We start from the raw sequence: 26,374 nt of genomic DNA, 5'->3' as shown, positions 1-26,374 counted from the left end.
TGCGGTTTGTGAATAATGAGTTGTAAAATCTTTATTAAAAAGGTCAAACCACTTCCACATCTAGCTTTACATTGAATCTGACACGACACAGGCATGAAGATTATAAAAAAACAAAAAAAAGCAGTTTTTCTGTGACGTAGAATCATGACGGCTCTTTCTGGTTCTCTCTCGTCTATGAGAAGAAACTGATGACAAAATCAGCTTCTCATTTACTGGAAGTTATTCCGAGTTTATCACATTTGACACCTAAAGGTTCAGTTGACCCACAGTTGTCTAAATTGCACACCTTAAGTGCTACACATGCCTTTTGTATCATGTCTCTCCTGATATGTTCTGCCCCACTCTCCTGCTGTGAGGGCTGTTATTCAGAGAAAACTGCCCCATAATAGACCTTTTTAGAATATGAGACCCTGAACCATCACCTTTGTATAAGATGATATATGCATATTTGGTGTTTTCTTTCTGTGTTTTCTCTCTGACATCCACTGAAATTTCTCCATCAGTTTAAAATAAATGGTTGCATTTTAGGATATCAGATGTAAAAAGACCTCATCACTACATGTACACTTCACAAACATTTCCCTGTGCCTAAATTAATCTTTAATAAGTGAAAAGCTTTAATTTCTTTAATTGAAGGCCTTCATTTATTTAGCTACATGAAATAAGCTTAAAGAAACACATATTAAGGCTCCTGACTGAGGTTTTGAAATTGTTAAATGTATCAAATATGAGCCAAGTGTTTTTGCACAATAACTATAAAACACCTCATCCTTAAAATTCCAAGGAAAATGTCAAGGTGTTGAAACAGTCTTAAACATGTCTACGTGCGTCTAAAATAATCTTTTCCTCTGGAAAATGTGTCACTGAGTCAGTGAGTCACCGATCAGTATGTGTACTGTATTTCAGTGTAACTGAATGGAGACGAATGGTATTAAAATACTGCAGTGAGCCAAACACACACATAACAACCTGTCTCATCTCCTCCTCCCTTTCCACAGAATTCATTTATCCATCATCTACACCGAGGATACTGTTCAGGGTCGCGGGGGAGCTCGAGCCGATCCCAGCTGTCATTGGGGAAGAGACGAGTCCACCCTGGACTGATCACCAGTGAATCAAAGGGCTGACACACAGAATGTGACAGCATAATAATTCATGAGTTATGTTTAGATAATAGTGATAATAATAATTTATAATAGGTATGGATATTTATAATGGATAACAATTAGGGATGCACGGTATTTAATTTTTTGCCGATGTCCCATATGCCGATATTTTCCAACCCAATATAAGTCTGCCCTGTACTCTTATTGTTGTGGCCCACTGGCAGATGCAGAAATAACATAATGAAGTGCTTTTTGAAATTAACGCATTCACTAAGAAAATTGCTTAGACTTAGTTTATGTAAAAAAGCCATATTTATTTGTATGTAACATTTTCTTTTCTTTAATTAGGGAATCAGCAAGTATTTGAGCATAATTAAAGCGTTGTTTTATCGGCGGAAAATATCAGCAGAAAAATAACATATCTGCTGATGCTGATGTGTCATTTTCAAGCCATTATCTGCAGATGCCGATAACGTGCAGATAATATTGTCCATCCCTAATAACAATGATCAGATTACATTGTCTTTATTGATCGTGATGATGAAAAAAATAAATGTTTCTTCATCTTTAGAGGGTCTACTTATACTGCCTTTCTAATAATGAATAATGTAAGTAAACAAGACTTGTAGCAAGCATAGGATGCCAACAAACAGTATTGAGAGTTTTGGACATTTGGCGCACGAAACACTGTCGGTAAGTTAGTTTGATGTTGATGTCCGTAAATGTTTGCTGTGTCGAGGTTCTGCTTCTGTTTTTTACAGAAGATATTACTAATAAGTGAAGGAAATGCGATGAGTCAGACTGGGGTCATACAACTTCCGGGCACCCGTACAAAACACATATTTTGAAATATGTGAAAAAGATATTTCAAAAGCAGAAAATGATGTGATGAGCCGAGATGGGAAATCTTGTCTGATTCAGAATGAGGTCAACACTTAAAGTCATGACATTAAATTGGCATTTGAGGACTATTTTTCTTGTCTCACACTGACTTGGAGAAACATTCTTGACCTATAAACTGACTACAGTGTTTCAACTTCAAGCCATTCTGAGGATTTAACCTAAACATGAATACATATGCCTTAAAACCCAACCTCACTGACAGGACAATCAGTGAGACTCTTGTGACTCCAGACATCCAGGCAGACGGCTGGACACCAACTAACCATCACAGTGCGAGAAGTTCATGGTGGAAATCCAGAACAAAATGTAGTTGAAAAATAGTGGCAGCAGATTTCTAATCATGTATCATGTATGAGGATGGTTTTTGTCCCCCTAAAATCAACACACATTTTATAGTTATGTAAAGTACCAAGTGCCATCATTTGTCAGGTTTTTACATCGCTGCATTATAAACATAGAAATCATTTTGTCCATCAGCAGTTTTTGTTTACATTTACTATATTTCAAAGCACTATATCTCAAATATGTACGTGAATACCAGAACGATATCTAAAACTACATGTAGGTAACAGTGCATGCAAAAGAACCGCAACAACGCCGGTCTGACCATAACCGGTAATCTTTTCTGTCATGCCATGCCCCTAACTTCCCCCTCATAAAAACACATATACTGTAATTAAATACTTAGAACATCATGTGTGTCCTCTGACCCAGATTAACCGTCACGATCCCGTCCACAGTCATCATCAGAGCAGGAAAAAGCTTTGCAAAATTCCGTTGAGGACCTGTCGATATTGTAGACTTTTTGGTTACTTGTGTTTTCAGCTTTATATATAAAGCACAGTATTTCGTAAAGTGGAGACAGATGTAATCCTTACTCCTGGCAGTGATTGGTGGTTCTATTTCAGGTTTCTGTTGGCTGACATTGTTTATAAACCACGACTTTTGATCATAAGATAAATGTGTTCAGTACTCAGGTCATGACCTTTAACAGCAACACAATCTAAAACACTCCAAGTATGAAAAACCTTTCTTCTTTTTTTCTCTTTTTTTAAAGCAAGACAAGGAGCATGGAGAAAAGAAGCGTAGCTGGGTGTGTTATGTTGGTTTGATGTTGGTGCATGCATCCGTGTGTGTGTGTGTGTGTGTGTGTGTGTGTGTGTGTGTGTGTGTGTGTGTGTGTCTGTGTGTGTGTGTGTGTGTGTGTGTGCGTGTGCTTTGATTGGTTCTGTGGAATAAAAGTAATTTGTGTGGATGGGTGGGAAAAGAGAGGAGGAAAAAAAGGGGGGGTTAATAAATTGATGAAATATAAAGAGGATGGGGAAGTGGCTGAGGGGAGGGTTTCTTTGTAAATGAGTGAATTCATGAGTGCTACAGCAAATATTAATCGTGATTACAAAAAATTAAGAAATATTACTTGGAGTTAGGGATGCAAGATATTATTGGCATATAAAGCAATCATTTTTTTTAAAGTCCGGGGAAGTGATGCCCCGTCCACTGGTGCCTAACCCAGAATCGGGCCTCATCAGGGAGCTGCAGGGCAGGTCAATAGGGTCAGTCACACATGCTCAACTCAGTTTTATTTTCTGTATTATTATCATTAATCAATCATTCAATAATTTGTCATTTGTTTTGTTTTTAATAACATTTGTGTCTTTTTTGGATTTAATTGTATAAGAATCCTTTCTTAAGGAGAGGTGTTCAGGTATTATCAACACAACTAACTTTAAAGTACTCATGTGCTGTAAAGTAGTCCCCGTCAGGGTTTTAATATTATACATGATCATTTTGAGTAATATCACTGCTGCTTGAATGTGTATTTTTCACTCATATGTTTTTAGGGCCGCTGTCCTGTTAGAACCACATATTACAGTTTTGTGCATTTTCCAGCTGATCCAAGAGGAAAATTAAATAACTTCAAAAATCAATCATTGCCATGCCTTGGTTAGTACATCGCCTCACAGCTAGAAGGTTCCTGGTTGAATCCCGGTATGGACACAGGGGGCTGTTCCTTGTTTTCCCCATGCATGTGTGGGTTAAGTTGCCCATAGGTGTGAATGTGAGTGTGAAAGTCTGTCTCCATGTATCCCGCCTCTTGCCCAGTGACAGCTGGGATCAGCTCCAGCCCCTAGCGACCCCGAACAGGATGAGCGTTATAGATAATGGATGGATGGATGTTAACTTATGAAGAAACATCATATTCTTACAAACTGATTTTAATCAGATCATTGGACATTAGTGTTCACAAGTTACACAAGCTTAAAGAGGACCAGTCAGGCATATATACAATAAAGACCATACATTTCATAATATAAAAGTGATAAAACAAAATATAAAACAAATATCACTTCATGAACTTGCAGCATTTGGAATCCAGTATTTCTGAAAAAGTAATAAAAACAAGCCTTTACATACTCAGAAAGAAAAATTATTATCTTTAAATAGAAAACACATTGCACTCCTTTGTACATTCATAAAGCTGACAGGTTAAAAAAATTCAGACGAGCTTTACTTGCCAGCAGTCCAGAACAAACCAACAAACAAAGGAAAACTGTAGAAAATTAAAGTATTTCATTATGAAACCAAATCCTTCCTCTCAATCAGCGAGAAAGCAACAATAATAAAAACACAACATCTGCAGCCTATCTTCCATAAAATAGTGCTATTTACATCTTAAATAGTTTTTTTTTTTTCATTTTCACAGAATCTAGTCAAAAATTTTCCGGGAAACATTTCTTTTGTTTTGGTTTTCCCGGAGTACGCAGATGTTTTTGGAAAATGCTTATTAGATTCATCACTGCAAACAGACGCTGTAGACTGAAGGTGAAGTTATTAGCATCCCTTGTTTACTCATATAAACAAAACGCTCTTATTTTGAAATTGGGTTTGACAGAAAACTCTTGCCCTTATGTTACAGATAGAAAAAATACATCTAGGCACTTTTTGCGTAGCTTGATATCATGTGTTGATATCGTAAAGACCTGACATGATCGTGTGACCCATTATTTAAACTCATTCACAAACATTTACCCCCCTGCGCAATAATTGTGGTTCTTCTAGTGTTTGTTTTCTCACTATCTGATGATTCCAGTTTTTACCACCCTTATTATTTTTTATTCATTTAAAGGCTTATGAGCTTTAAAACACGACTCGCCCTGAAGCATGCTAACGAACATCTTCTCGTACATCTTGTGCGCTGACGTGGTCCCAATGATGCGGCTGATCTTCTTCAGGCCTCTCAGCAGGTGGCGTGGTGCCCCTTGGCTGCGCAGCACCCTCAGACTGTGAGACAGACCCTTGGCCAGATCCAGGTCATAGTTCACTGTCTTCCAGACGTGGAGAAGCTGCAGGATGTACTGCCTGGGCAGGCAAGTCGACACCACAGCCTGGACGTCCTCCTGCTGAATTTTGACCCCCGGCAGGCTGCTGGTGACCTTCAGGAGGTCGTCTAGGGTCAGGTTTTTTAGGCCGTTGCAGCGGGAGACTTTCCTCTCACAGTGGTTCACACCTGGAGGAACAGAGTGCGAACATTAATACACCAACTCTGTACCTGAATAAAAACAGCTCCACGTGGAAAGTGCAGATTCTTTTTGTACCTCGTATGATGCCGTACAGCTTGTCCTGGTCTTTGTTCTGCTCCCTCCACAGTCGCAGCAGCTGGAGGACCTGCTGCTGGGGGGAGCAGGCCTTCTTCAGCTTCTCCAGGCTCTTATGGTCCACCCTCCGGCCGGGAAGACTCTCCAACAGCCGCTCGAGGGGCACCGAGGACAGTCGCAGCGAGGAGAGGGACTGAAACACGGCCTCTTCACACAGCGTCACATCTGTTTGCACGATTTGAGAGACGGAGAGAGAAGATTTTATTAACGTTGTCACACCCTCCAATTCATGAACTAGAATTACTGCCTTGCGGTTGTAGGCCTCCGCCAACCAATCAAGTTGCAGTTTACATCCATCTCTGTCCAGATTCATACAGTGAAGACTTTAATAAAAGGTATGAAGTATATCTACACAATCACCCCAGTTTCAAGGTGGACACCAAAGATTAGTGTCACTAATTCAGTATCTGTCCAAATGTGAAATATGGTCACAATGTCCCCTTCTGTTCCTGAGTATGGTGTTGAATAAAGGCCAGAAAAGTGTTTTTGCAGAACATTATGTTGTCACAGTGAAGTTTCAAATTCCTTGACTCCAAGTGAACAGTTGTGCATAATTTGAAGAAATTCCTTCAAGTCATTCTTGAGATATCACGTTCACAAGAATGGGACGGACGGACAGACAACCCGAAAACATAATGGCTGTCGCCGGTGCAGAGGCATAAAAAAAATGACAATTTCATTCCAGATTTTCCTTAAAAAAATGCTGAAATGTTGCAGTTACTGCACATGTTACAGCACACTTCACCTTGCTACAGTCTTACTTTCTATAGTATGTCTAATAGCTTACGGCTAACGTTAGCTAAAATGATCAAACTTTAAATAGAAATTGCTGTGTGTAACTGACAAGCCTGATTCAGCTATTTGGCCATACGTCTGTGACACAAGTCATTTACCATCATCCAGCATTAGTCACTTGTGGTCACAGTGATTGCTGTGCAGAAAAAAGGCATAGTCTCACTTCTGATTGCGGTTGTAAAACATGATGAGTGGGAAACAGGCTTTTACAATTTGTTCTACCCACTGTAATTGTAAGCCTAGCGGATGGCAGCTTTATAGCTTTGGGCACATTATGTAATTTGACAGATTGATCTTACTCTGGTTAAAGGTAATCTTTTGAGTCTGACTACATGGTTGGATGCCCCATCAGTGTGTCATACATCTGGATTTGTTTGCACATGTTTAGACTGTTGGCATGTCAAATTTGACCACAGCAGAAATAAGGAATTCCTCTCTTTGCAATCCCCATTGACGGCACCGGACCACCGCTGACATCAGACTGACAGTCAACACCGTGTCACTGTGCACAACAACCAGAGTGCTTTCCAAACGGAAGCAGATCAAAGGGAGGTTTGCTGAAACATGGCGCACTTTTCTGCTGATTAGCACTGCTTCCCACACCACCTACACTTTTTGATCTTTGCATGACTTAGATTTCTGCAAGTCAAGGCCTGCCTTTTATATCAGGGAAACCAGTCACCTACTGGCGCTCATTACAGGCAATCCCAGGCTGGCACCAGTTACATTACAAGGCCTGAAAAGTCGAAACTTAAGCATTCATGTCTGTGTGAAAATATTTTCTGATTGACTTGCAGAACATGAGGGACACCAATAAATAAAAATCTAAAAAATAAAACCATTTTAAGTGTAGTATCCATCCATCCATTATTATACCGCTTATCCTGTTCAGGGTCGCGGGGGGCTGGAGCTGATTCCAGCTGTTATTGGGCGAGAGGCCGGGTACACTCTGAACTGATCGCCAGTCAATCACAGGGCTGACACATAGAGACAGATAACCATAAACGGATAAATCAAAATGTAGAATATGTAGGCAGGGGCATGGATTATTAGTACCGGAAGTGTTGTGGTTTCTGTTTGTAGGACGCTTGAAGTCTGAGTTGTGTTTGTATCAGCAGGCTGCGGCGTATGCAGCAAAAACAAAATTTCAGCTTGAGACAGATTTCGCTTGACACTGTCGCCAAAGCTGTTCAGCATTTAGATTTCCGTGACTTTCTCGAATGCATCAGAAAGAAAATTGAGAATCACCAGAAACAGATCAACAGGCTTTCCTCCGAGGGATGTGACGGACCAGGAAATTAAGGTGTTTACTTAGCTGACATATCTAAAGGGGCAAAATTTGCTTGAACTGTTGATTCTCAAGTTGATAACTGGACTGTAAACAATGCAGCGCACAGAAACGTAAGTCCTTGTCGCTAAACAAAGGCTACACCGGAATAGTGGCAGGATTCACCTTCACTCAGAGGCTATATCGTTGTCAGACGATAGCCGATGGGTTCCGAGGTTACGCTCACATTACCACCTACGGGCAATTTAGAGGACTCAGTTAACCTAACCAGCATGTCTTTGGAGTGTGGAATGAAGCTGGAGTACCCGGACAGAACCCACGCATGCACGGGGAGAAACTCCACACAGAAAGGCCCACTACATCCAAACCGGGATTCGAACTAGGAACCTTCTAGCTGTGAGGTGACAGGGCTTACCACTGCACCACCCTGCAGCTCTTTAGTGTTATACGATTGAGTTAACTGTTTAAGAGGATATTAGGCCCGTTCCTGTAATGTCTGGAACTCTAACTGTGGTTTCCACTCTAATCCACATTGACATGCTGGTGGTTTCTCCAAATCACATCGCAACTTTGGGAATCCCAACTGCTTTCAATTTCACATTTTTCATTATGAAAAAATGTTAAACTGTTTCAGGATCTGCGGTTGTGTAGTTTGCAGGAAGGCAATTTGTGAATGAATGTTTGAGGAGAGCATCACCCTCCCCCCGGGACAACAGCTTTGTGTGTGTGTGGTAAACAGTGTGCATGAGTGTGCCAGGGTCTCTACATCTGCATGTGTGTGTTCCTCGGTGTCTGTGGGTTGTCAGACTCTGGGAATTCATATTTGAGGCTTCTCTTCTCAAATTAATTGTCAGCATCTGCCATAGTTACAACCTGAGTAACAAAGGATCACCAGCTCGTCTTGTGCTTGACTCAGTTTCCTCTGTTGTTATAGTCAGAGGATATGACAGTTCGAAGAGTAATTGATCCATCATGGGTCGTTATGACAGTACTTTGTGTAAACATCCCATTCAACCTTTTGCTCTGGCTTTCCTCTCTCGGGTTGGTTTTTTTAGACACGCAAGAATTTAGGAAAAGAAAGGAATCTGGACGACGGATCTGACCGAGGAAATCCCCTGCCTGCAGGAATGAGCAGGACCACATCTCTGAAATAACTCACTTCTGACTGATTTTAACTTGTTGACAATTGAGGTTTGTTCCATAAAAGCATCACATGTATGTGTGTGTGAATGATGTGTATACACACTCTGATACCATCCTGCATTACCTCCCATACAGTTAGGGTAAGGATTATTAGTGCTTAAACCGTACTGCAAAGTGTGCATGTCTCACCAGTGTGGCACATCGCGTGATGCTGAGAGCAATCCAGTGTGCCCTCAGAGTCACAGACGCTGTCTGACGTGGACGTGCCCCATCTCTTCGTCTTCGAGCCCAAGTCGGAGCAGTTTCTGTGGGGCTGACACGGCTCGGTGGAGGAGCCGCCGCTGGAGAAATGACCCGCGGGGCAACGCTCACACACAGTGTCACTCATTGGTGTACCTGGAGGAGACAAACACACCATGATGTATGAGTTTTAACCTGTAAAATATATCTATTTAAACTGTGTGAAAAGCAGTCAAAGATTCTTCACATCTCAGAGTTTTTCAGTGTGAACATCGCCTGCAGCTGATCAAGCATCCAGATGATGTAATTCTAAGAAGTGCAACCACATGACATGTGACGGCTGATCCAGGCGACAGATGACTGAGTGGTTCTGAGAATGACTCATATAAAAGGGGAATCCCACACAGGTTGAAGATGAACATGAGTACTATGACGGCATGTGACTTTACCGCAGCATGAGCTGATTTGTCAGCTGGTTTTTATGATTGACTCGCAGGAAAATCAATGTTTTTTTTAACTTTTCTTCAAAGCTGAATTTCAAATAAAATGTAGCAATAGAACAAAAATGGTCTGTTTCCAAAAATTAACTATAATCACGCACAGTGACACGTACAAGCTACCTTTTCAAAACAAAATGTGTATGTGTAAAAATCAATAAATTATGGTGTTTCTTTATAATTCAAATAATAGTCATACAGTTCCCATGACAATAATCATAGTAAACCATGTGCCGCTGCCCACATCACATACTGACATGATGATGACCATGTAGTGGAACTAGTGTTGTAATCACATCCTCATTTTATCTGTAGAGCGTAGAAGTGAAAGCGTGTGGGCGGACGAGCCAAACTCATATCAGATTTAACCTTTGATGCGTTTTCCGGTGTAACGGCACAGTGTGTTCTTTCTTGAAAACATAACCATTTAGCATGAAAACATAAAACCGCCGATATGCATACAGCAAGGCTCGAATGTTTCCTGCAGCGCTGATGACAAAGCATGTACAGTGCGAGCATGAGAAGGTGTCGCTCTTTTGGTTTCATACGCTGCCATTCATCTAATTTTTCTCAGAATTTCCACTGTCGCCGCAGAAAATCTGCATGTGAGCACTTTACGAAGGGCTTATAAAGGCTTGAGTGCATAAATGGAAAAAAAGATCTCAATATCAAGGGGAGCTGAAGACGATGAATCCAGATAAAATGATTATCAACTACTTTAATCACGGTGTCAGTTATTTTTTGAAACATAAACGATACAAAGTCCCAAAGCTGCTCAGTTGTGAACATTTGCTGCTTTGTCGTCTTAGAGTAAAATAGTCAAATTAAAAGCATTTTTATTCAAGCCTGTTTGCATGTTCTCCACGTGCATGCATGAGTGACCTCCGGGTACTCCGGCTTTCTCCCACAGTCCAAAGGCATGCTCGATAGGTTCATTGGTGACACTATTTAGCTCGTAGGTGTGAATGTGAGCGCGAAAGGTTGTCTGTCTCTGTGTGTGAGCCCTGTGATTGACTCGCGGTCAGTCCAGGGTGTACCCCCCCTCTCGGCCAATGACAGCTGGGATAGGCTCCAGCCCCAACGCGACCCTGAATGGGACAAGCGGTATAGGTACGGGATGGATGGGATTTTCAAGCCTAATGTAAACTCCATGGTAAAGGACCTAGCCTTAGTTATTAGCATGCTTTTAGCTTTGTTTAAGCATATTTAGTCGCCTGGTTTTAACTGTTGTCTGACTTTGTTTTGCCTTTATATCCGGCGTTCCAACCTGAGTCCCCCCAAATAAATAAGGGTTAAAGTCTTTATAAAAGCCACACACTTTAGTGACATTAAGCTGAACTTTTGGACTTTTTACTGGGATTTTTCACAATTTTCTGGTATTTTATAAAACCAGAAAAATAATCGGCCAATCAAGAAAATAATAGATACTGGAAATAATAGTTGTTTGCAGCCCTTACATAAAAGAAAACATGGTTTGTATTGTTTCATTCATTATGTTTGTGGTTGTTTCTTTTACTTGATTCCAATAAAACCAGTCTCCAAAATCCCAGATTAACCAGCTGGAAAGAATTTAAATGTTTCATTCAGAGAGCAAAAGAATCACAACTCGAAACAGACAAATCAGGAGATGAAGGGAAAAGAATGATTGTTTGGGAGACTGAACCATCGGTTTTCTAACATCCTGTGGTCTTAGGTCCTAACCACAACTCAAAACATTACATAATGAGTCCTTCAGCTTCGGAGAGGGGAATCCCCTGAAATGCTGCCTCATGTCTGCAGAGCTTCATTAGACTTTCAAGTCGGACAATACGTGCACGGTACAGGAATTTTTTGGAAAACGTCGTCTCATCTTCGAGCGGTGTCAGCGCTGCAGGGGGTCGGATAATAACCGCAGTCCATGGAAAATGTTGTTTCATCCAAGCAGTGGCTGGATTCAGGTCTGAGATGAGGTCATGAGACGTTTGGTGCCAGTTTGTTCTGCGGTTACAGTAGAAATATCAGATTCTGTTCGCTGGAATGTGGAAATTCAGCATCTCTCTTGATGCTGCCCACAATAACTAATGACGCACCGAGGAGAGAATATGTAACGGGATCCAGGGCAAACACCCGACGTGATAGTGTCACCCCGGCTGCATCTGGCATAATAAATGACGGTATGTGCTGTATTGTGAGGACAGGCCTGGGCTCTGATCTGGATGGAATATCTGATGTTGGGGAGAACCTTTGATTCCAGACTTACAAAACAAATGATAAAACATGACCCAAACATTTGTGATCAGTCTTAGAGAGTCTCAGGAGAGATGTGGTTCACATTTGAGTCTGTTGATATCGAATTTCTCTGGATCTTTAGAGACAAAAAGCCTTTGATGTGTAGTTCATCTGCAACTTTATAGTCCTTGTTAGGACTTATATGCAGCAGTCTGAGGGATCACTGAGCGTGAAAGAGTCTTAAACTAAAGAAATCTATCTGCAGAATGCTTGTCCGTTCTTGCAAGAGTAAACTACCATGGCTGACATGGGCAAACTTTCATTGTGACTGGATACACAGCATTTTTTGTTGCTTTTTTTGTTGTTTTTTGACCTGCTTCCTTTATGTATTTGCAGTCATTCTGCTTTTGATGCATATGCTTTGGCTTTTTGCAGAAGGATCTCTGCGTGTTTCCATCGTTGCATTTTTTGGGGGCCCTTTTGTATGCATTTTGGAATTTGCATCATTTCTGAATTTGTGTCCCTTTTCTTCTCATGGAAATCTTTTGGGCAGTTGCAGCGTGTTTGCCCTCGTCAGCCAGCATAGTTAACACGTTATAAAGAGTTACAGTGTTATCATACAATGGCCAATTTAGCCCTTTGCGGATTGATAAAGAAATCTTTATTGCTGGCAGTATGTCTGTGGCGGTCAGGCTGCAGCAGTTTAAAGAGGAAGCTTTAGGAATGCAAGCGAAAGGTCATGCCATTTTACTGAGACTAAACAAAACAACTAGTGAAGTTTCGTCTTTCATAATTATGTTGTAAATATGCATAGTCATGCATGAAGAGGAAATGTCGAACAGATCCATAAAGTCAAAATCACACCTTTTATCTTATCAGCCACTGAAACCTGCAGAATTCAGAGCCTGATTGATTTAATTGTTTCATGACATTAAACTGCTGCAGAAAAAAATCTAAATTGTGTATTATCTCTATAAGGAAGGATTTATTTAAATAAGGTAGTGCAGTTAAGAGGAAGCAGGAACAATGACGTGCTCAGTTACTAACATGTATTTGTAGATTATTTGAAGCGCCCCATAAAAATAAACTGCTCGGCTTCCTTCTCTCAGACAATACCACTTTAAATAAATACAACTTGGATCAATCGAAATCAAACTGTCAAACAAAATTGTGCACGCACAGTGTTAAGAAGAAGTATGACTCTGAATCACAGGGAGTGCGTCAAAGCTGCATGATGACTGGCTCATCTGTCACACAGATTACACACGGATAGAAACAAAAGTGAAGATATACACTCATGATTTTAGGAGCAGTGACAGCATGTATTTTAATGGGAAGTCATCATGTGGTTATTGGAATTATAGAAACTGTTCCCTGGAATTAAATTATGCTATTTTAAGCACTTTTGACCCCTATGACCAAAAGAAAGGCTGAAGTGAAAGTAAAAGAGTTCCTTGTTTCCAGAATAATGACAAGGATGACTATCATTCATTTTCATTGTATGCACTTTCCCATCAGAATTACTCAGCATCGTTTTTGACCCTGTCATTTTAACTCTTTAAACAAAATGAAATAATCTTAAATCAGGAAACTGTTAACACAGATCTGACCTCTAATCTGACCTCTAATTAAAGCATGTCTGCATTTTCAAGATTTTATTAGTAATTGTTCATCATCTTACTATAAATAAATATCCCTAAAAAATACATTTAATAGTGGTGTTAAGCTGTGTTTGTATAAGGCTGTTGAATTAAGATATGACATTTATTTCTGCGGTGAACTAGAGCCACAGTAAGCGGGGTGTGTATCTGCATCTAGCGTGTTACACTCTTCAAGTTTCAGGCAATACTGCCACAACTCAGAGCAGGCCAGGTGTGGAAGTGCAAGAAAGACATGTATCAAAGTGTTTTAGGTTCAAACACATTTGACGTGTATGTGCACACATTTCTCTGCTCGTACGATAGTCTGTGTCTGTTTTGTGAAAACAGAGAGAGAGGCAGAGAGAGTGAAATTTTTCTAAGAAAAAAACAGGGGATTAAAAAAAACATTTGTTCTGCGAAAAAACATTCGTCTGCATCTGGATCAAATCTGATTCACAGAATCAGAGTAAGACGAAGAGGGAGAAAAACACCAAGAGAACTTCTAATGGTACAAGGGAGAGGACAGATCTGTAACTGATGTCTGTCTCTGCTTTCACAGCATGAGAGCTCCTTCCAGACTGCCAGAAAAGCAGCACTGGAATTTAACTGATTTGACGCGAAGTGAAGAAGAGAGGATAAAGGAAAAGATTAAATAAAGAGTGGAAAACACATGAGACTACTTTTGATCACTAAGTCGACCTGGATAGACAGAAAAGCCACAAAATCTCCTTCATCAGATATCTTATGTGAATTGAAGGCAGTCTGCTCGTACACTTACCTCATGATCATAGTGAAAATATGAATAAATCTCAGTCTTACCTAAAGCTGTCACTCCGTGGCCAGGTGGACAGGTGCTGTGTGCGATGCAGAACTCCACCACTAGGTGGTAACCTGGAGCGCACTCACACAGCTGGTCGTGGGTGCTGTTGCACTGCTGCTTCACTAGCTGTCTCTCCTTACACACCTAAACACAACAAACGACTGTCACACATCTACTCACACTGTGCTGCTGCATTTACACATAAACATGCAGTGGTGGTTGTTTTATATGCACAGAATATAATAATATATATACATGACGTGGGACACAAAACAGGTCATGGTGAGTGCTATGTTGCTGCTTCCAAAGCTCTCTTTACAGCATCTTGATAAATGATATGATACTCCAACAGGTATATAAATATATCCTAGATAGACATGTTAACAACACATAGAGTGGACCAGAGGTCATACAGTATTATGTAATTTACTGAGCATGGCAAAGAGGAAAGCATCTCAACTCCGAGGGAAGATCTCTCCACCACAATGAGCACACTCCAGCTTTCATTTTTAGTAACAACATCTAAAGTGGAAACAGTGGTTTCAACATACGACAGATGCTGCTCCAAATGCTAAAACAATATAGTCATGCATCTGAAAAATAGGCATAAGAAAAACCACAAGAGTGTGGCATAAAGCAAGAGAAATTAAAGGAAACCTTAGAGGAATTATGACCATGATCTAAGGTCAGATTTGACTGATTTACTATAGTTGGAGGAGACACAGAAAAGGACATACTACTTATTTAACATCACATAGAAATTACCATCATACTCGAAAGAAGAGAAAATGCAGTTTAAGGCTTAAAAATGTAGCTCTCATTCGTACCGAGGTGCAGTATTGGCACGTGTCCCCCCAGTGCCAGCTTTCAGCAAAATGCCTCTCCGGACAGGCCTGACACTCTGTGGGCGTGTCAGCCGTGCAGTGTTGCGTCACAGCTGTGCCGGGAGGACACTGGTCGCAAAGCAGGAGGTCAGAGGTCACAGGGTCGCGGTACTGGTACTTTGGCGGTACGTCCGGCTGCTGGAAGGCCCAGGACAGAGAAGCTGTGAAGAGCTGCAGGAGAGGGAAAGAAAAGGAGGTGAGTGGACAGCTGTGACAAAAATCTGTAATTAAACCCATCTCGTGCACAGCCTCGTCTCTGGCTGAAGGTTCAAATATTTTCAGATTTTGGATCACCCGCCAACCCAAAGCTTCCAGTAAGGAAGAGTTGACTGAAAGGTTAGAGCTGTAAAGTCGAAGCTCCTGGTGGACACACAGTCCTAAAGAGATTTCCTCTGCTTTATGGAGCGCAGTTCACAGGGACGTTTCGTGGATATGGATTAATGCACAATAATTCACAGGGTCAAACTCTCAAACAAGACATCTTAAATCTTTGCATGTTTGCAGGAGAGAATATCGTCGCCTTCTCCTCTATTAGTCTTGATTAAAGGATCAAATGTATTTTATTGCACTTGTGGAATCTGTTTTCCAAGCTTTTAAATGAATTCAGATGTTTTTGTGATGCTGGATGTCTGCACATTTCATTTAAACAGACTGTAAGACACAGGATTAGACCTTCCACCCATGTCAGCAGCCCTGTAACATACTCTGCTTTGTATCTGAAAGCATTTGACGTGATTCTGCGCTGATCTACAGCAGTTTAATACCTCCCTGGAGCAAGAGCACACCACACCCATATATCTTTTTCCCTCCCAAAGCAGCCCATCCATGCGGACACACCGTTAAGTGGGTGGCTGCTGAACAACCCGCTGAGATGTACACGTGTAGCTTTTGGATAAAAAACAAGGCCATGTATCATCATCGCCCGAGCAGGAACTGGAAAAGCTCAAATCCGAGATATGAGCTGGTGAGCATGTTTGACATGCAGCCATGCAGCTGGTGGAGGCCACATGCAGACCAGATGTCACACATCTGGCTCCATTCACCCTGCAGTCCCTCCACCATTGGCTCTGCGGACTTTCCCGTTGGCCGGGATACATCCTCACTGCTTGGACAAACTAACAATAGGCCGTCCTTGCATTGTGTGTACGTCTGTGTGTGCTTGCATGTGGTTTTCTGCTTTCCACCATGTTTGTGTGCGCATCTTCAAAAATGAATGAATTCATACAATAAACAACGGCAAAACATCCATGCATGTGCGTGCAGGAATGTGTGCCTTGCTGCGTGTGTGTGTGTGTTTGTGTGTCGGTGTTCACGTCCTCCTCTGTGTTGGTCTATGTGCTCTGCGGTCTCCTCTCCTGGCTGCTGCTCATCCAGAGAACTGTTGGAGGTTACTGGGCTTTCCCCATTCACCACCAGAGTACAAAACAATCACCCACTCTGTTCTGCAGGTCAGCCGCTGCACAACATTGATCTCTTTCATGCGTGTGTGTATATTTACACGTCTTCAATTTACCTTAAAACCTGCAATCTCAAAGCCAGATACTCTGTGAATGCATGTGTTTATTTTCAGTGCGTACATGTGCATGTGTGCTTGTTCATTATTGTTTTGCAATAGAAATCTTTTCATCAGAAGCTACTTTGATCTGCTATCCATTTACATCTGTGACTGGCTTCTCCCTAATCTATCACACTGTTGATATGTTTCGGTATAAGTATTTTTAATAGTTATCAACCTGAACTGATGCACTGCACAGAATAATGTCGAGGTTTCTTCCTTCTCTTTCTGTAAAGCTCATTGAAAAAGACAGTAAAAATAGATTAATGGGTTGTACACACCATAATAGAAACCTCGGCTTCAAACAGAGCGGCGAGCTCGGTGGTTTTCCCGGCAAAACCTATCGACCTCTGAGCTCAGCGTTCGGTGGAAGGCTTTCATCCACAGCGACTCGCCGAGCAGAGCCATGGCTGCATGTGTTTGTTTGTAGCATGGGTGGCCCCAGCGGGAATCAAAACCCATAATCATAGTCTTGCTCTTCAAATTAAGAAGTGTATACACACTATTAAGCCGTGCGACCACATCGAATCAATTTAGAAACATCAGTTGGGTGGAGTGAACCGAGCGACTGACAGACGGTCACCTGGCTTTCTGAAATGCGGCTTCGGTTACACTTGTTGCCTCCACTTTAATCTCTGGTTGGAGGCAGGATGAGTTTACTGGCAGGACTGATTTATCTTCAGTCATGAGCGCACATGAGCCGGAGCATGTGGAAGCGGTCGGTTTGTATTGGTTTTCATTACCTTCATGTATGACACAGTAGCATGGATTGACTCCAGCTGACTGAGTTACACAGAGTAATGAAATAACAGCACAGCTCTGCGCATAGTAATTACTGTACTGTATATCTCTGTGATTGTTTTCAATGGTTGGAAAAACACATGGTGGTACAATGGTGTAAATCATCCTATGGCAATGTATGTACCACATTGCTAACTTTGAACGTGCATGACTCCATGGCCAAGTTACTGAAAAGACTGGCTGCTGGTTAAAGCTTCAAAATAAAGCTTTCTGAGATTCACATTTAATGACTTTTGGACGAGCTACAACGTCAAACACGTTGGTAATGATGTGGTCTGGCATCAAAACTGCTCGGTTGGTGGTTTTAGTTTAAATAAGTCATACATAGTCACGTTGAAAAGTTACATATTTTGGGGCACTGGTTTAGTGCCCCGTGTAGAAAGGCTACAGTCCTCGACGCTCTGATTGCAGGCTCGACTCCCGGTCTGCCGATCATTTGGTGCATGTCGTCCCCCATTCCCTCCTCCCCATATTTCCTGTCTCTCTGTAGCTGTCCTGTCTAATAAAGGCAGAAAGAAAAGTTACGTTTTTTTAACTAAGGTATATATGTTACATATCATACCCACTGGGACTTAGATGTCAGCATCTATTGGTGAGACCCAGGGCAAGTCAATCACTAGCCCTTTTTACATTGCGACTCTGCCACAGCGCCGTAATGAAGCTCCGCCGTTGTTGGTCGTAATGTTTTTGCAGAGTGTTCCGGCGTTGTGGAAGCAAAACGTGCACAAGGTGTAAACAAACAAGCGCATGCTTCATATAACCACACACATGGTGCTGTTGCACCCTGCCGGCTCCACCGCTTACATTGACACCATTTCTCCTCTGTCAGTACCTCTGATGCCCGCTCAGAGGTGGAACGACCTCGCCCCACCATTCATCCTCCATGCATTTTACACAGAAGACGAAACGAAACAGGCGCAATAATCCCGCCTTGAACTTGAAGTGGCTTCAGTCTCCTGGATGAAAGTCCAGTATCTGTTTGACCCATCCATCTGCCCAAAAAGCGAACTGTCCGGCCCTTCATACTACGTCACCTGACATCAACGCTACATGAGAAAAGTTAGCTAAATGACAGCGTCCAGAAATAACAGGCCTCATATTTTGACGCGTTGGGCTACTTTCCAAGCTGTGTTGTCTGCTATTCACTCTTTCATGTGCTGTTTAAACTGTGCAGTAAGTTTTTACACCTAGTCTTGGGGTGGATCGTTAACAGACATGAATCTTAATTAAACGAAATACTCCAGGCAGAACCACACGTTTCCAGGCCAGCCCGTACAGTAGCTTTCTGCTACTGAGGAAGAAAATCTGTCGACTATTTAAGAATGAATTTATTGGGAGGATGTCCTGTGGTGCGAGTGTGTCTATCAGCAGCTAAAAGAGATATTGAACTTTTCACCCTCCCTGTCCCCTTTAGAAGCTGCCATCTGACGACATCATGGACAAACCGCTGGAAACCCAAATTACACAGCAGCCAGGGGCCACTGACAGCCTAATTATACTGTTAGCATCATCAGAGACATGCTCAGTGAGAGGCATATCCTACATGGAGCGCAGCCAGGATGGAGGAGAGGATGGATGAAGGTATGAAGGTAATGACAATGTTGTACCTTCTTTAAGCCAAGAGCCCCAGAGCATCCTCGAAATGTTCTAATAAAAACTCATGTAATCTGTTCCAGTCATCCCATCTGCTGTCAGCCTTGTTTATGGAGCCCAAGGACGATCTTTAAAAACACTTTAAAAGACAACATGTTCTTTTTAACAGATGTTATCCTCTTGAATGAAAACTGAAGATGGTACAAGTGTATTACAGTCCGGTCCCACAACACGGAACACAATACAGACACAGAGAAGTATTCAGACAGTGTGCATCACCGTCACCATGAATGAATGAAATAATTCCTGACATAATGCCAGACCTTTGATGAGACGGGGTTTATGAGACTTGTGAGGACTTTTTCTTTTTCTGTGGTGTCAACATTAAATCCACAGTGAGGCGTAATCCTGACGGATTGCTTCGGTGAAAGAGAATGAAGTGCACGTTGAGCGCTCTGCATGACAGATGGACTGTCGCGGCATAACAGAGCTCTGACACCTGACAGGAATAGCCGTAAAATGATCACACATGCTTCCCAGATGAGCATTAAAAGAAAGAAACATCAACAGATAATGGGGCGATCATGAGGTCTTTGATTTTTACAAACATGAATAAAAAACTGTTGAATTAATGAATATTAGTTCGAGCTAAAATACGGTAAATGCTGATCGAAAGTTTTAAAGAGCAGCTCCAGTCTTGTTTTAAGACATATAAAATGCTATGCTTGAAATAATACATTTTGTCTGATATGTTTTTTCTGCAAAATATGTTTAATAACTTTGTAAAAAAAAAAAAAATCCTCCCAAAGCATCTCCTCCTTCTCCCTCATTAAAAATTCATTATTCTGCATAGTCCCCGCCCACTATGCAAATTTCCAACTGCCCCCTCCGGCGCGAAAACAAAATCCGTCTCTGCCATCGTTTAGCAGCAACTTGTTGAAACTTAGCTAGCTTGAAATGTAGTAATGAGTAGTAGTAACGTTAACATTTGTAGTCAGTAGTGAATTTAAAATTGACGATGATGGTTAATTGATCGTCGCCCCGTCCATTAACGGGATTTGCGATTGGTGACGTCTCAAACCTGCCAATCTGAAAACATGTTGTTCAGCCTGTCCTTGGTACACTGCAGTTTAAAAGCAGACAGGCCCAGCCATGGAGATGACTGCTTATGTTGTCCCTGATGTGTCTTGTAGCACATGAGAAACACCACATGGAGATGTCTACAAGGTTAAACACTTGATTTTCACTTGAGGGGGGCTTTAAGCCTGACCGCTTAATACTGAACAATAAAATTTGCAGATTGCAGGGAGCTAGAATTTGATTCATCTTGATATGATACAAAGGATAATTTAAAATGAGTTACTGGAAAAAGGAGAATTTGTAAGCACACAACAATTTAACCAAATTCTGTATATTCCAACTTTATTTTGAAACAGTAAATTTGCCCTCCTTTGTGTTCTTGGTGGAAATATCAAAATGCTTCCAGGCCAAATTAGCCACTAAGTACCGTCCAACAGAGACTTGGGTTACAATGAATGAGTCTTGTACTGAAATGCAAAGAACGAGCAGAATCAAAGGTTTTTAGAGCCTGAGGTCAGTTTTAAATGTACGGCATGAGGAGAAGAGCCATGGCACAAAGGGACCAAACCACACGTCACCAGCTCATCCACACGGCACATGGCTTCAGTTAACTGTAGAACGCAGGTGGTCTGAGGGGGGATTCCAGCTCTGCATAGTGTGTGTGTGTGTGTGTGTGTGTGTGTGTGTGTATGGAATCTGTCTTTTATCACTCTTACAGGGACAGAGCGGCTATGGGACATGCTGTCATGCTGCATCACAGGAGGTCTATCATCACACAGAAGTTTATGATCTCTGATGAAGTACAACACTGACTACTTCTGCAGGATATTCTCACGCCATACACTCATCACATCGCCTCAGATGACGAGGACTTCTCATTTTAATTTGAAAGTTTAAAATCTTGTTATTTAATGAGTTAACATAAGCAGTATCAGTACTTTAATGTCAATTCATTCAACCTAGACAAATCTGAATTGTTGAATTGTACACCGAGCACGATCTGCAAACACAGCTTTCACTTCCGCTGTTCTGTTGTAATCTATATGTCATGGCGACAGAGCTGAACCGATACTGAAAGTCAAATAAACAAACACTAAATAAGGAACAAATCAGCATCTATTTGACAATGATTAATAAAGTCCTTTGATAAGCAAAATGTCAATGTGATATAGTTTTGCTGCTGAGTATGCTTGTTTGGTATTTGGAAATTTCACAGGGCATATTAAAAAGATATATATACAGTATTTAAGATTATCATTTTGGCTTTTGCCTTTATTTATGGGACAGCTGAAGAGAGACAGGAAATGTTGGGAGTAGAGAGCGGGCAGAGAGATGACGTGCAACAAATGATCAGCAGACTGGGAGACGTCTGCGATCAGTGCGATGAGGACTGTAGACTCTGAATATGGGGCGTCTGCTCTACCACTTGAGCTAAACCAGCGCCCCAAAACATATTATTATTATATATATACTTTTTTTCCCCCTGACATTTGACGAGACATTAAACGAGAAAATACTCAGCAGTTTAGTCAATAACAAACAGCAGTTGTAATTCTAATGTCAATTAGTGAAGCCAGAAAGTTTTTTTTACTTATCTTCCCTTCGTTCAAAAATTCAGACCAGTGACTTATTCAAAAACAAATAATTATTTTAATTTGAAAGGAAAAACTGTTCAGTATCATATCCGTACAGTCTGTGAACAACTGTAGCTAAGTACATTTATTGTTTCTCTATACTGCTACTCCATTTAAATTACATTATAATACATTTTTCAACAAATGTAATGTTTGCTTAAAGGCCCCGTCCAGTGCTTAACCTTGTAAACATCTCCATGTGGTGTTCTTCATGTGCTACAAGACATATCAGGGACAACATCAGCAGTCATCTCCATGTCTGGGCCTGTCTGCTTTTAAACTGCAGTGTACCAAGGACAGGCTGAACAACACGTTTTCAAATTGGCAGGTTTCAGACGTCACAAACCGAAGGAGCCAATCCCGTTAATGGACGGGGTGACGCTATGTATATCATTATGTGTAACCTATGGCAACCACTTGGGCGATGCACGAGCCAGCTGTAACCGCCATCGTAATTTGTGCAAACTTACTACTGACTGCTAACGTTAACTTTCCGACTAATTACAACATTTCAAGCTAGCTAAGTTTCAACAAGTTGCTGCTAAACGATGGCAGAGACATGTTTTGTTTTCGTGTCGGAGGGGCGGTTGGAAATTTGCATAGTGGGCGGGGACTATGCAGATTCATGAATTTTTAATGAGGGAGAAGGGAGAGATGCCTTGGGAGGATTTTGACAAGATAATTAAACAAATTTTGGAGAAAAACATATCAGACACAATTTATATGTCAACATTTTATATGTCATGACTGGAGCTGGTCTTTAAAATGTCTCACAAAAGAGTGAGACATTTCCTCTCTAATCTTCTAATGTGGTTTCATGTCACTTAAAAAAAACAGTGTTAAGGTGCATAAATGCAACATTCCTCAAAAAAAGCAAAGAGAAATTTATTCAGCAATTAAATTCAAATTTGTGCAGCTGAACATCATCCATCCTTTTTCTTACTACTCCACAAATCAACTTATGACCTTCAAAATTCCTGTTTGATACTTTGGTGCCAGATAAACTTTCACTGCAGATATTTGCATCTGATGAGTCACACTGTTTTTAATATGACTCACACGGTCATATTAAAAACAGAGACGCCAACACAATAACCGTATCTCTGTGCTCTTTGTGTCTGATAATCTCTCAGTCCTTCACACACACACACACACACACACACACACACACACACTGGATCAATGAGTTCATCACAACTGTCCCACACACACACACACACACACACACACACACACACACACACACACACACACATGCATGTATACACTTCTGCTATCGGCACTACTGTTGATGGAAAAGGGGAAGTAAGGCGTGCGGAAGCAGCTTCCAGAGGTGATCGTTGCTTTCTGAATAAACGTTTGTGCTTGTTTGTTTTAAAATTGGTCCTGTACCCTCCCACACACCCTCTGTGTCTCCCTCCCTCCCCCGTCACACTCACTTCCTCACCCTTTTCTCCGGTGTTTGTCTAGAATGAAAAAAAGAAATCATGTGGAGTCAGTTTGGCCAAGTGACCTTTATGTAGCTTCTACTGTCTGCATGAGAGCCTGCTGCAGGATTAGGGAAGTTGTTGCAGCTTATTCCAACGGCCACAATGGAGAGCGAGATAAAGAGAGCACAGATAGTAGATGAGATACAGTGCTGCGTGTTCCTGCATAGGGATCAGTGGCTGGATTAAAGGATAGATGGATGATATGCACTCATGCAGACAAGTGGAAAATATAAGAAAGAAATCCTTCTAACTGCATTAATACGTTCTCCAGAACCTCACTTTCCCACTTCTATCATGGTTTACATTTCAAAACACTTCTTCACAAAATCAATAAGGCCGATAACATAACATAAAGATGTCCAGTTTCCACTGACATCATCTCGGGCAACAACCCATACAAAAAGCGAGCGTTTCCAGCAGACAGACCGCAGCCACATGTGTCAGATGCATGCTGGGAAACAGGAAGAGCAACACAGGTGTTAGAGGTGTATTTATGTCTGACCTTCCAAGCCTAAACAATGTTTTGAAGGCAAAATTGCAGAGTGTCCCTTTAACGTAGAATTACTTACAGACTGAATGAGTGGCTGGTTGTTTGGTGTGTTGACAGGCAGATAAACAGTTAGTATGTTATAGGAGCTCCAGAGGCGTGAAGATTGACATACTGGCAGCATGCTGAAAGTCCAGGCTTCCAGACTCATGACTCATTATTTGGCTAAATATATGTTTTTTTTTTGGCTGGCAGAAAGACTGACGGATGCCTAAATGATGGATAAACACAAAAACGCTGCATCAGAAATTGCTGAAACAAAATATTGGCCTATTTTAGGAAAATTGCAGGGTGCAGAGTGATGTGCATAGGAGGCAAAACTGTGAAAACACACCAAACGCTGACAGATAGTACACATTCACAAGCGCTTATTTGTATTTCACAGGACACATCTTCCAAACAAAGTTACTCAAAATAGCCTCTCTGTTTCTCGCACACACACAAAGACAAACGCACACACAGGCCACAATGACAGGTAGCGTTTTGGATAGCTGCAGTGTTTGATCTGTTTCTGCCCTGATACACATCTGTGTATGGACATATGCAAAACCTGCAAAAGGCCTCACCGCAGCACAGCATGCAAAACACACCGAAGGAAATAACTGGTCTTAGTCCCTCTTAGGCACGCTTTAAAATCCTCGTCGAGCAAATTAGTGTAACGACAAACTTACAGTAAACACCATTTGCTGGCTACGAGCCACGTGTCTAGTTTGAGTGTGAAGTTTCATTCATTTCACTGAAAGCAACGCATAATGACCCAAAGTAAACCCTCGGTCGTTGATTGTCGGTTCATCTGGGTTGCAAGAGCTCCTTTTATCATCAAAAAGCAAAAAATTTTACATTTTAATCAATATGTAATTGTATTTTGAAAATATTAATAAATACATTTTATCCATCTAATGCGAAATATAGTACATGTGTCAACGTACAGGAGCTGGACACATCACATATCCAGCTTACAGTATGATTTACGTTATCCTCTATACAAACAACACAAATGACAGCCTTAAGTTGGCATCTCTCCTCAGTGTCTCAACAAACCTGATAATTACCTGTACAAGCTTATGTTGCAGGGCATTGCATTTTAGGTCAAGTGTTGTTTTGTCTACTGTACATCGTAATTATGTCAGCTTTTACACACTGGATTTAGGTGTATTTTCCCTACATTCCCTGCTTGTATTTTCCAGCTGAAATTCTTTCCCAGAAACACAAATCCGTTTACCCAAGGAAAATGTCATGAAGGTGTACGACACAAATATTAGAGGCTGATTTAGTGATAGTTTTCCTTCTCTTTAGGAGCTTTTAAATGCGTTACACATACAGTAAATTGCACATCACCAAAACTTATGGTAAAGCAGGCACTGCGTAAGAGAAGTCTAAATTGGCACTATGATAACGCTCACATGGCTTTCTAAAAAGGATCATCTATCCTCAAAATTGGTGAAAGTTAAACAAGACCCTTCCATATATCATGTCATCATAACCACAAACACTGACGGAATATCAGGGGACACCTTGATTGAAGTGCGCAGGCATGATTGGCACCTGTAATACGTTACGCATCGCCTCACAACCTGCACTAATGTATGCTGTACGAAGGGAATAAAAGATTTGATAAGCGAATATTTTACCATTACTGTAAAATATCCGGACTAACGCGAGCGCACGTATCCATTTCCTGTGTATGTTTAATCGCGTGCAGAGCAATAATAATCCACCTCTCGCAATAATCCCTCCGAGTTTATAATGTTAGAGTAGAAAAAAGTAATTCCTTGGTAACAGCGCCCCTGCGCCCCAGTGGATTGAATAAAAGAGCTGCAGAAACTGCGGGTACTCACCACTATCAATTTCATGGCCGGATTGGATTTCGGTATCCGAGCGCTCATCTCCTCTGCGTAAAAGTGAACTGCGGTGTGATGGGGTCTCCATCAAAGATCTGTTCTTATACTGTGCAGAGAGAGGGAGAGCGTGAGCGAGAGCGAGCATGTGCCCACCCACCTCGTTATCCTGCGTTCAGCCCTCTCTGTCTCTCCTCTGTCCTAAAAATAAATCGTTGCATCCTCACGAGTTGCGTTACGATTACGCAAAGTAGTGAATTGTGTAGGCGATACCGAATGAGGTCTGAAAGGCAGCATTCAATAAACATCATATGATGTAGATTCATTCATAAATTCAAACGGTTAAGTTAGTCTTTTTAAGCTATTAAACACTCCCTAACAATCCCGGATCAAGATGGAAAATTGTTGAGGCATAAGTTTTGCACAAATCAACAGGGGTTATATTAAATCACGTATGAAAAATTTGAGTTCTTTCTAAACTAAAAAATGGTCTTGTTTAGAGTATGACTACTGAAAAAATGTGGTAAACGAATACAGTGATGAAGTAAAACTTCAAATCAACAATTTCCATACTCCTAAGCTGCGTATTCTGCAGTGTGAAGAAATGTTGTTTTAACTATCTGACAACCAGTTTGTTACACGCCCAGAGTGTCAAA

At 41.3% G+C, this 26,374-nt stretch overlaps 1 protein-coding gene across 1 annotated transcript; it reads right to left on the bottom strand.

The window, feature by feature from the left end:
* Positions 1–4,209: 4,209 nt before the first annotated feature.
* Positions 4,210–25,790, bottom strand: LOC138584584 (tumor necrosis factor receptor superfamily member 11B-like). The gene is made up of 6 exons (XM_069656855.1): positions 25,719–25,790; positions 15,124–15,351; positions 14,296–14,440; positions 9,081–9,287; positions 5,606–5,830; positions 4,210–5,517 (listed from the first exon to the last, which is right to left on the bottom strand). Exons 1-6 carry the CDS (start codon positions 25,764–25,766, stop codon positions 5,123–5,125), a joined length of 1,248 nt encoding a protein of 415 aa, XP_069512956.1. The 5' UTR covers positions 25,767–25,790; the 3' UTR covers positions 4,210–5,122.
* Positions 25,791–26,374: the final 584 nt, after the last annotated feature.

The sequence above is a fragment of the Semicossyphus pulcher genome, unplaced genomic scaffold (assembly GCF_022749685.1).
Source record: "Semicossyphus pulcher isolate SPU_LCO1_2020_fin unplaced genomic scaffold, fSemPul1.0.p SCAF_9, whole genome shotgun sequence".
Lineage (NCBI taxonomy): Eukaryota > Metazoa > Chordata > Actinopteri > Labriformes > Labridae > Semicossyphus > Semicossyphus pulcher.
The sequence above is the reverse complement of the archived record's forward strand: the minus strand, read 5'-3'. Positions and strand labels throughout refer to the sequence as shown.